Source organism: Juglans microcarpa x Juglans regia, chromosome 4S, assembly GCF_004785595.1.
Source record: "Juglans microcarpa x Juglans regia isolate MS1-56 chromosome 4S, Jm3101_v1.0, whole genome shotgun sequence".
NCBI classification, from domain to species: domain Eukaryota; kingdom Viridiplantae; phylum Streptophyta; class Magnoliopsida; order Fagales; family Juglandaceae; genus Juglans; species Juglans microcarpa x Juglans regia.
In genome coordinates, this window is record NC_054601.1 from 21,244,634 (window position 1) to 21,256,692 (window position 12,059).

Consider the following 12,059-nt stretch of genomic DNA (forward strand, 5'->3'; position numbering starts at 1 on the left):
CTAACTCAAAGCCGAGTCTCTCCACTCACGGTGAAAAAAGGTGATGACAATCCCTTGAATACTTTGACCTTCACCCACAAGTTCAGCAAAGTCGAGTTTCTTAACTCATGGCAAACAATGACAATGACACTCCCTTGACGGCTTCGACCATCACGCATAGGTTCAACAAAGTCGGGTCCATAGACTCGCTATGATCTACGGGTGGTGACAGTCCCTTGACTACCTGACCCTTGCGCCTAAGTGGAGCTTTGCGCTCGCACCTAGTGTGGTCGAGTACATCTCCCGCCTAAACCAAGCTCTGCGCTGGCACCTAAAGTGGTCGATCACATCTCATGCCCAAGTTGAGCTCCGCATTCGCACCTAGCTCTCCAAGTCAAGCTCCGCACTCACACTCGCACTTAGCGAGGTTGAGTACATCTCTTGCCTAGCTTAGTGCTCGAAAATCTTTATCACTTAACGCAAGCAAAACAAAAACCGAGGCCTTGCTCCCGGAATTTATTTTTCTACATATTTCTACAAACTATCTATGTCGCAATTTAATTTGAAGATTCTCAAGACCTCCTTACTGAGCAAGTCGGTCTTAAGAATGACGGGCATCTGTTAGGGGTAAAATCCCTTTGGCCCACATAAATCAAGCCCTACCCATCAAAGGGTCACCACCAGGAAGCAAGTAGGAAGAGATAAGGAGGGGACAAGGAAAAACAAATGTTAGATGAAAAGACAAGAGGGGAACGTAGGTGTCAGGGCAAAGAGAGAAATAGGAGAAAGGGGGGAAAGCAAATTAGACACGTAAGAGGGATAAAGCAGCCATTCCTCACTATTCCCAGAGCCAGGATAAAAAGGGGATCAGAACGGATGAGAAAGGGACTCATTCAGCTTCTTCAACCTCACGAAGAGAGCTCTAGAGAGAGGATCTTCTCCAGAAAATGGGTCTTCGATCTCTGTTGTACAGTAAGAAATAAGAGATCATGAGAAATTGTAAAATGCTAATATTATAGTAGATTTTCCCTCAAAACGATCAGTGGTCGTAGGCACTGTGTCGAACCACGTAAATCTGTGTGTCTCGATCTCTTTTTTATATTTCTTGTATTTATTTTCTATTCATTATCATAGATGTATGTACAGACACTGTACAACAGCTTTCGACAACCACCAGGGATTCTAAACCACACAGATTGAGGCCTGAATCATCACCGTGGGTCAGGAATGATTCTTTATCCTATTTTCAGTTTGTTGTGTAATTTTTGGCATTAACAGGTCCATTGCAAAAAAATGGTAATTTCACTAAATAAAATGTGAAGTAATTCGAGATCGAATCGAGGACTAAATAAAATCCCAAAAAATTATTATTTTCTATTTTTTCTAAATTCTTTTCACTTTTTATGTTTTTCGTGAATATCAGTGAACTAGATGTGAGAACAAAGCTTAAAGGTATGAGTAAGGAGAACATCTTTCACCTTGAACATCACGACACCAAGTTATCCCTTTCTGACTTCACCCATGCTAGCTCTATATATTGTTTCTTATAATATAATATTACATTTTTTGAGAGGAAATTAATCTCGAGTTTATCTTAAAACACAATTAGGTGACTTCGGGTATTTTACACTATCCAATGAAAGAGTACCACATCATAAATTCGTCAACTTACTGTGGGTTCACTCAGACGTTATTTCTCTTTAGAAATAATCTACCCATCATCTTGTTTATCAGCCCACACCCCACACCCTACGTAGCAAACCAAGTTCACTAACAAGTGAACCGGTTCTACCCTAACCCTTTCATCCCCCTCACGAAACCCTCCTCTTCATCTCCCCCTCAATGCCTTGTGTGTAAAAAATTTGATGAAAAACAATAAAGTGAAAATCAAACCAACCCAAAATTGAGATTGTGGAGAGAGAGAGAGAGAGAGAGAGAGAGAGAGCTTGATGAGAGAGAGAGGGGGTTCGATGAGAGAGAGCTTGAGGAGAGAAAGGTCAATAAGAGAGATGGGTTCGGTGAAAGAGTTTGAGGAGAGAGAGAGAGTCGTGGAAAGAGGGGGATTGCATTTCTATAGAGAGAGTGAAGATAGATTGTAGATGTGGTTTCTGAAAGGGAGGGAGACTGGAGAGAGAGAGAGAGTCGTAGAAAGAGGGGGATTGCATTTCTAGAGAGAGAGAGTGAAGAGAGATTGTAGAATCTAGATGTGGTTTCTAAGGCCTCGTTTGGAACTTTGACTCAATCTAATTTTAAGTTAAGTCTAACATCCATACACCCAACTCTCAAATCACTAAATTCATCTCAACTCAAAACATCTTTACATGCGGGACCCACAACCTTTTTCAACTCAACATCTCTTTACACGCGGGGCTCACAACCTTTTTCAACTTCCTATAAATACATTTAAACTCATCTTAACATCCAAACACATCTAAACTCATCTTAGGTGGGCCCTACAAAACTCAATGCATCATCTGAACTCACTACTATTCATAAAGAACTCAACTCGTCTCAACTCAGGTCAATATCTAAATAAGGCCTGAAAGGGAGGGAGAGTGAAGAGAGAGTGAGTGAGTCGTGGAAAACGGGGGATTGCATTGCTAAAGAGAGAGTGAAGAGAGATTGTGGATATAGTTTCTGAAAGGGAGGGAGAGTGAAGAGAGAGAGTGAGTCGTGGAAAGAGGGGGGATTGCATTTCTAGAGAGAGTGAGTCATGGATTGTAGATGTGGTTTCTGGAAGGGAGGGAGAGTGAAGAGAGAGAGTGAGTCGTGGGGCGGGATTGCATTCATGAAAGGTTTATGTGTTCTGCATCTATTGTAAACTTGTTGTACCTGCCACATGTCACCCTCCCACACGTTCGGCCTGTAAGGGCTCCCAATTAACCTTAAAAAAAAAAAAAAAAAAAAGACCACCCTAGAAGAAAGTCTTCACATACCTTTATTTCCACCCTATCTTTCTTGTGTGAATCCTGAATTTTGACGTTAAGAACTTGTTTATTTTCACAACTCATCTCAACTCATCTTATCTAATCATTACAACTTTCTCAAATTCTCACGCAAAATAAAAGAAACAATTTAAATTTTTCAAATTTTAAAATAAAAATAATATTAAAAAATATATATTCTAACAATTTTTATTTAACTTTTAACTTTAATCTCAACTCAATTCATTTTATTTGCGAAAACAAATGAAGCCTAAGAACTTTATTGCTTAGAAAACATACCCAAATAGATTGACTTTGAATGAAGCCTCTTTTTTTTTTTTTTTTTTTTTTTTGAGGTGGTGAATGAAGCTTCTTGATTGCTTAGAAAACATACCCAAAAAAAAAAAATGGACTCTATTTCGATTTATGTTTAGGTAGTCTAGAACTATAGATAATGTCAAAGTCGTACCCTATCAGAACTTTCGAGACTACGTAATACCTACATGCAGATAATTTCTGGCAAAACCAAAAAACAACGTGCATCTCAAAGTAGACACCAAAAATGTTATGATTGTTCCTATAGGTTCCAATAAATTACACCATAACATGTCTCGGCTAGTCATTCCAAGTGAATATTGAACAAAACTTATCTATTTATGCTAACCTGTTCCCACACATTTGTTAAGAGGATAACATCAAATTTATCTACTCATAAAGACACTAAGCACAAGTACAAAACTGTTTCCATGTCGATCCATGGAGAGAGCCCTTTAATAGCAGCTCGATATACTTGAGACACATCAACTTATAATAATCCTTAACTCGAACAAGCTGTCATCATGAGACCTTTCGATTTAGGTTCTTCAATCCACAACCAAGACATTTAAGTATAACAGTCCCTGTGGATGGATCTGGCTTTATAACAAATTTAACACCAAGGAAATCTCTTATGTGTCTAAGCATTTCTATTCCATACGGTGAAAGCTTTGCGGAGCGAATCTTTGAAACATCTTGTGGACATAATGCACAAAGAAGAAATAACAATCCCTACAAAACAGTCATAACAGCAAAGATAATTAGAGGGCATAATGGAAACAAAAAAATAGAAACAGAATCGATCATTAACAGCATATGCATTTGAGTTCTTTTTTCCTTTTTTTAATTCTTATCAGCATTAAAATTCATACTGGAACCCAGATTCTCTTGTGCAAAAGCATTCAGTATCAACCATTCTTCAAGGATTACGGCATCGGAATTAGTTTTGGGATCAAAAGTCCATCCGACAACCATTTCCAAATATTGGCTGCTGAGATATTTCAGCTTCGTTTTGCAATTAACATGTCATATACACCCAAAAAAAAAAAAAAAAAACTAAGGTAATAGATGGGGAATTGTTTTTGATTCCTACTTTGAAAACAACATTTGGATGAATCTCTTCTCAAATAAAGAAACCCGAATTTTGGTATCAGGGATTCTCAACAAAAAGTTTCTGTATGACACCAAATTAGAGGAATTTCAACCACAATGGTAGAATGATTGGCATTACCTAAAGACCTTTATATCATTCTTCAAATAAAAGGTCCATTTATAACTCCTAAAAACTATCGTAAGAAGAGGGCAAGCAGAGGGAAGTTCAACAGTTCTCACTAAATCTGCCTTTAAGAAATTTACAGTTTTTCTGAGCAAAAGGAAAGTTTACCGTTTTCAGTCATTTCACAATCCACTGAAAGGGATTGAACTATTTTCATAAAGTTTGTATTAAATTTATGCATGCTTCTTGAAGCCCTTTAGCTAATTTCACCAGGTGAGGTACAATTAGTTCCTAGGTTGGAATATTTACTAGGTTTTAATGAGTTGTATCCATAAACAAAAAGGATTTTGACAAGTGGATTAACTGATTTACATGTGCTTTCTGAAAGCTGCCTTTAAGAAGGTCCTGAAAAGAATTTACAAGTAAAAACCAAAAGGCATGCTAAAGGCCTTAGAAACAACAACATAATCGCCACATATTAAGATCCTCTTTTTTTTTTTTTATAAGTGTCGCCACCTATTAAGATCCTCTACAGTTCCCAGAGTAATATACCATGTGGATTTCTTGGAAATCACAATCGTTGCTTTCAAACTCAATCGTATGGATTTTGCCAAATCAAAATTTAAAGCTTCAAGTGCTGATTCAGTAAAATCCATACCATTGAGTTTGAAAGCCACCATTGTATTTACGGAAATCAACCTGCCAGATTACATTAAGAATGATGCAGAGAACGACATGAATAAATATTTTCTTGCAGCTGTTTATACCAATCAGGATAGAGCGTATTTGTTGGGTTCACCCTTTTTTTCCCTGTTCTTAGTCATTCATATTGAGAAGAAAGATGAAAGAAATGGACTAGTAGAGGGCAAGAGGATTGAACTTTGTCAAATCAAGCACCAAAACATAATAATGCGCACAGCCAAATCACAGTTCTAATGATATATATATATTTTTTTAAAAGATTGATTCTATCAATGATTAAAGAGGAAGAAACTCCAGTACACAAGATGTATACCTCAAATCCACCTAATAATCAAATCCTGAAGATTAGAACTAGAAAGGGTAACTTTCAGATTTGCATTAAAGTCAATGCATCTATTTAATAAATTACACTTTTCACATTCGCAATTTGAATAGGACAGCAGATTAACAAGGACCTAATTAGATTTTATGAGTAATATAAAAAGAAAGACCTAATTAATTACAAGGTCAAAAACCCAATACAAGTAGTTGGTTAAGGATCTTAGACCATTAATTGACCATGAGCTCCAGCTCAAAGCACAACTACTCCCCAGATAAATGGGGTGTCCATGAAAGTGATTCAAGACCAATTGGTTGCATGCATACATAACAAATGAAAACAAAAATTATTTTAAACCTTTCAGTTGAATTAGAAGACAATAATCCATGGCCAAAATTGTTATGAAATTTTTTTGATAGGTAATTACAAAAAAAAAAAAAAACAGTTATGAAATTACAAGTTAAAACTTTTCACAACAGGAAAAAGGCATATATCTTCATCTACCTTTGAGGCTTTGCCTATGTTATGTTAGTTATAAGGATGTGTCAGTAGTGTAACTGATACAAACAACTACCATATATCATATAAGCATCAATAGCACTATATGGATTTCTAGCATCCAAAACAAGCGAAAGGCCAATCTAGTGCCAAACATATCGAAAAAGAGATATCTTAACCAAGCATTTACTTGAAGACGAATCTAGTCCTGACTCCTCTAGTAAAACGTGAAGACGAATTTAGTCCAATGAACTAGAAGCATAAAGAGAAGAGAGAGGGGGGGGGGGTGTTAAGAAGATGAAAAACAGCAACTATGATGGTATGCAAACCTGATGTGTCGAATCTACCACGCCGCCTTGTTCGATTTCCCCAAGTAGAATAGAAGCAATTTGCTCACCAACATCTTCGGGAGGCATCAAGTCTTTCTTCTCATCTTCAATATCACCCGTTTCTTCTTCCCGTGCATAAGCAATAGCCGTATCAGCCGAGATGAAGCAACCAGCATTAGTTTCCGCAACAAGTGAAATTCCATAACCAGGTGAGCTGCAATCAAATCATTGTTATCTAGATGAGCCAAACTACTTGCTTCATTAACATGCAAAAAACACCACAATGGCATTAAAATATATTTTCAAAATAAACAACTAATCCTATCTACTTAAAAGACATACTTTCCAGCTTGTGTGCCTGCCTTATGATCAGTAAAGATGTGAACATCAGGAATAAAGCGATTAAAAATTCCACGAGCAGCATGTATCATGGTGTTTTCAAACTGGGAAGACACCCTGGTGGAGAAAGTAACTCCTCTGATCCTTTTGACCATTCCAACATCGGTCCAGGTGACTGCCTGCAAAGCAAATCATATAAGACAGCTGCTAAATAGATTTAACAACACACAGGTACACGAGCACTCACATTCAGACTTTGAACAACTGGAATTGTCAAAACAACTTCTCCACCTCCATGAGGCGCAGATCCGCGAGACTCTATTTTTAGATCTAATCCTTCTGAAGGAACTCCAAAGCGCTTTAACAAGGGCAAGGTAGTAGATCGGAAAGTATCCACTGATGGGTCCTTAAAATCATTTGTAATACCTGAAAAGAACCAGCACATATCATCTTATTATTATTATTTTTAAATATATGTCCATTTTATTAATTACTCTGTGTATGCCCAAAAGAGACATCTTTAAAATGTTCAAGGCCTCAGGCTTACAACACATAATTATTAACCAAAAACTCAAAGTAGAAACCAATAACAATAATAAGAACAATAACAAGTCAAACAAAAAATCAACTGCATAAGCTAAGGATGATCAATGACTCCAGAAAAAAGTACCTTTTATTAAGTAATTGAAAATTTTATTAAAATACAAACATGAGTACCTTTGAGCCTTATAGTGAGGGGTTTCTTTGCAAACAAACCAAGCAAAATCAATGGCTCCAAGAAATAGCCAATGGACCGACTGACACCACAATCATGGACAAGATGTCTCCCACCCATCACAATGCCAGGCTTGTACTTCAATTTGGTCCCTGCCACACATATTTCAAATCAATATCAACACAAATTACCAGTTTCGGTATTTATTATACCCTTGTCAAAAGATATTATATCACTTTGTGAAAAAATTACCCGTTTCATTAATTTCGATGACACAATCATCAGAGACCTTCTCAAACAACCGAAGGAGGGAGACCTCGTGTTGACGGAGGCCAGGCAGTGTATCGTCAGCACGGATATCCTCAATTAGAACGGGACTAGACGAGAGCGTGGCCAGCAAAAGCCTATGCCTAAGGTTCTGACTTCCCTTCAGCCTCTTGTAAGTTGTCTTCCCCATTCTCTGTCTCTCTCTCAGCTCAAAGTGAGATCCACCTGCACTAGCATTGGATTAGCTATCACAAAAGTCAAAGTTTGGCTAATATGTCACTTTTTGGCTATTGGCTAAAATCACTCAAAATTTGAACTCTACATTGGATTGGCCATTGCACTCCCTATAATAATAATAATAAAAATTTTAAAATTTTTTTTATCTATTTTTAATGCAAATTTTTATTTGTTTAAATAGTTTCTTATTTTCATTTTCATAATCTCCAACAATAATTTTCATTTTTATTTTCACAATTCAACAATCTATACAATTAGCATCTCTAGTTGAGCAACTAAGGCCTTGTTTGTTTTCGAAAAACATCTCATCTCATCTCATCTCATCTTATCTCATCATTACAACTTTCTCAAATCTCCACACAAAATAAAATAAACAATTCAATTTTTTCAAATCCCAAAACAAAAATAATATTAAAAAATATATTCTAACATTATTTTATTCAACTTTTTAACTTTAATCTCATCTCATCTCATCTCATCTTTGAAAACAAACGAGCCCTAATTGTTCTACTTTCATTTTCATTTTCACAATCCAACAATATATTTGCTGCCCAAAATTATCACAAAACACATTTTGCCCACATATAACACCCACATATAACATTCTGCCCACATGTGACATTAACGCTCAAATTATCATTCTTCACATTCTGCCCACAAATAACAGTAGCATATAGTTGCTCAATTGAAGAATGGATCACATCAAAGCAAAATTCAGCTTCAATGATTCCTCCATTGTTACAGACTACTATTTTCCTCCAGGTGCTCTTAATTTATCATTCTTTATAGAAGAGCATTGGACAACAGCATGAAAGCTAAGGAACCCATTATTTTCATGAACAAAATCATTCTTTCCAGAAAAGCATTGAGCGATGTAACTTATGACTATTTTTTCAGAAAAAAATATCGAAGGGACACCAATCCAACCTTGTAGAGATCTAACAATTAAAAACGCATTCTAGCCACCAAGAATTCTTGAAGCCAGAACAAACATAATTAAAAATACACAAAACATTGCAGCAATTCGTAATACAAGCACCTAGGAGTCGAACAGAACCTCCTTTACCAGAATACCGAGCAAATAATTCAAACAAAACAGAGCCCAAACAGAATCAATCCTACATAATTACGAAATTTACAACCAAACGCAATCGAAAGAGAACCGAGAACCTTATCAAAAGCCCCCTAAACACAAATCAAAGCTAAAAAAAAATACACAAACCTATATATGTGTGTGTGTTTGTGTGTGTGCACGCGCGGTGAAACAGCTTAAGCAGAGAGATGTGAAGGCAGACAAAACGCGAGAGATACGATCGCGTGAAAGGAAAATTATGGAAGAGAAGAAAAAGAGCAAAGCTTTTACCTTTGTGCAGAGAGAGAGAGAGAGCCAAGCTAGCGACGGGGACGAGCTAAAGAGGAAAAGCACGGGAGGAGAAACGCTTGTCGTGGAAGAGTAGAGAACCAAGGAGCCGTGGGAATGAACGGGCGCGTAGGGTTTATGAGGAAATAATAAAAAATCATACGACTTTGCTATTGGCATCACCATTGGTATAGTTAAAGAAAAAAATTTAACTAAAATCACATATTTTATTTTTTGTCTATTGCATTTAACAGATATTTTTATATTAGATTATTCATCTATTAATTAAAATAATATTAATTTAATAATAATAAATTTTTTCTTAGTTTACAATTATATTGACCATATATTAATTAATAATTTAATTATTGTTTACCAGCTATCTTAATAATATTTTGGATAAGAGAAAAATAACTCATAAAATATTTAATAAGTGGGGAATAGTAACCCTCCAAATATGTAGATTTAATGTAACTTGTAAAAAAAAAAAAATGTATTTACCTCTTTCAATGTAGACAATTTAGTGGAGTTGTTAGCTAAATTTTTATTTATATTTACATTTGTCTACGCTAATACTAGTGCTCTTACAAGTTATATTTGGCTCGTGGGATGGGTTGATTGTAGCTCCTGGGATGGATGATTTTGGTTTGACATAAGCCATCGTTTCTTTTTAGAAAACATCTCATCTCATCTAATCATTACAATTTTTTCAACTTTCAATACAAAATAAAATAAACAATTTAATTTTTGTAATTCTCAAAATAAAAATAATATTAAAAAATATATTCTAATAATATTTTATTCAAATTTTTGACTTTAATCTCAACTCAACTCATCTTATTTGTAAAAACAAACGAGCTCGAAATATGGTCCAATTGTTAATGATATTAGCTAAATTAATAGCTAAGCCAATATCTTCATGTTAGTTGTGCTTATCTAGTTAATCAAAAGAGGTTTCAAATTAAGAAATTAACTTCATAAATAATCAATTATATATTCAATGGTTAACCATATCACTATAATTCAAGCATTTCAAACATTCTAAAAAAAGGGATCAACACATCTAGATGTGAAACACCCCCCAAACTTACGTGAAATTACAATATTGGACACCTGGTCCCACGAGTTTTATGTGAAGCCCAATTGAGATTTATTGAACAATATTGAATAAGCCATGGGCTCAATAATTTATTTTGGATGGCTATGGATTTTATTGAGCCCAATAAGTTGGTTAAAGCATAGCTAATTCTTAATTGAGCAAATGGCTTCATATTTATAAGGTAAGAGGCTCAAGTAATTTTTTAAAAATTTGTATGTATTTATTGGACGAGTGAGGTTTATTTTAGATTCAAGACCTGCCCCATTGAAATTAATCAAAGGACTTTTGTTATTATTATTAATAGGACACTGATAGGAAGCCCCCTTTTTTTATTTTAGTTTTTTTTGTTTAGTGATTAATAAAGTATTGTTTAATAATATTGTAAATTTTAAAAAAAATATATATTTAAGCGTGTTAAAACAAGAGTTTTGCTAGTTACAAGCGAGTTCGTGCACCATATCACGTACAGATGATTTTTTTAATTTAGAAAAAAATAAAAAAAAAATTGAGAGAAGAAAAAATATCTCCTATATCATAAAAATTATTTTCATCTTTAATTCACATCATTTCATTAAACATATGTATTATATATCAATATTGGGGTGCGATATGGTGCACGAACTCGCTTGTACCTAGCAAAACTCGTTAAAACAATATGTGAAAAAAACAATATTTAAAAGTGTTTATTCGGTCTAGTTTTGATGAGATGAAATTGTTTTAAATGGGTTGAATAAAATATTGTTAGAATATTATTTTTCAATATTATTATTGTTTTGAGATTTGAAAAAGTTGAATTGTTTATTATATTTTGTATGAGAATTTGAAAAAATTATAATGATGAGATGAAATGAAATAGGTTAAGAGTGTTTCTATATCTGGGGCCTAAATCAACGCCATTTAAACCCTTGACATTTAACCTTTCTTAATCCACAAATGAAGGCCACCAAAAGCAGCCACCGATTTTTATTTTTTTTACTTAGTGATTAAAAAAATATTTTTAAATAATGTTGTGATTTTTAAATTTAAAGATATAAAAAAATGTATAAAAAAAAGGCAAAAAAAAAAAAAAATTACTCTTTTCGATGGCCACCTTTGGTTGAGTTCATATGTGGACCTAGCAGCGTCCTTAACCTTTTCTCATACAACATATTGAAGATTTTTTTAAGAGCGTTGCTACTTGGACCCTAGATTTTACCGAGGATTTATACTGCTTGCCACGTGATTATAAATAAATAATTAAATAAATAAAATCAACAGAAGCCATCATCTAGAGGTGTCAAATTGTGTTAACGGGTCGTATTCGTATCGTGTTAAGACATGTATATTATACTATATCGGTCAACCCTAACCCGATCTGTTAAGCGTATCGTGTCAAAATCTCAAACCCTAACACAACCCATTAATAAAACGGGTCGTGTCGTGTCAACTCGTTTTAACCTGTTTATGTAAATGAGTTGAACAGACTTGAAATTAATTCATTTGACCTAGTTAAGTTTAGCATAATTTTATATAAATTTTAAAATCACAATATCCATAAAAATTATAAAACTAACTACAAGTAAAAAATTACAATCCAAACAATAAAAATATCGAAATTAAAATTCCAACAATTTTATTTTTAGGTCTAAGGGTATAATTGTAACTTTAACTTTCTTAACGGGTCAAAACGGGTTGACCCGTTATCTATTCATTAAGCAATCGTGTCTTAAAGGGTCAATTCGTTTTGACTTAAACCCGTTAAGACTAAACCCTAATTCGTT

At 34.6% G+C, this 12,059-nt stretch overlaps 1 protein-coding gene across 1 annotated transcript; it reads right to left on the bottom strand.

Annotated features, from left to right (window-relative positions):
- Positions 1–3,542: 3,542 nt before the first annotated feature.
- LOC121262312 (probable RNA 3'-terminal phosphate cyclase-like protein) lies at positions 3,543–9,350 on the bottom strand. Its single transcript, XM_041164721.1, has 7 exons — positions 9,204–9,350; positions 7,589–7,828; positions 7,339–7,488; positions 6,869–7,047; positions 6,625–6,800; positions 6,283–6,496; positions 3,543–3,950 (listed from the first exon to the last, which is right to left on the bottom strand). The coding sequence occupies exons 2-7, from the start codon at positions 7,791–7,793 to the stop codon at positions 3,741–3,743; spliced, it is 1,134 nt and encodes a 377-aa protein (XP_041020655.1). The 5' UTR covers positions 7,794–7,828; positions 9,204–9,350; the 3' UTR covers positions 3,543–3,740.
- Between the last annotated feature and the right edge of the window lie 2,709 nt (positions 9,351–12,059).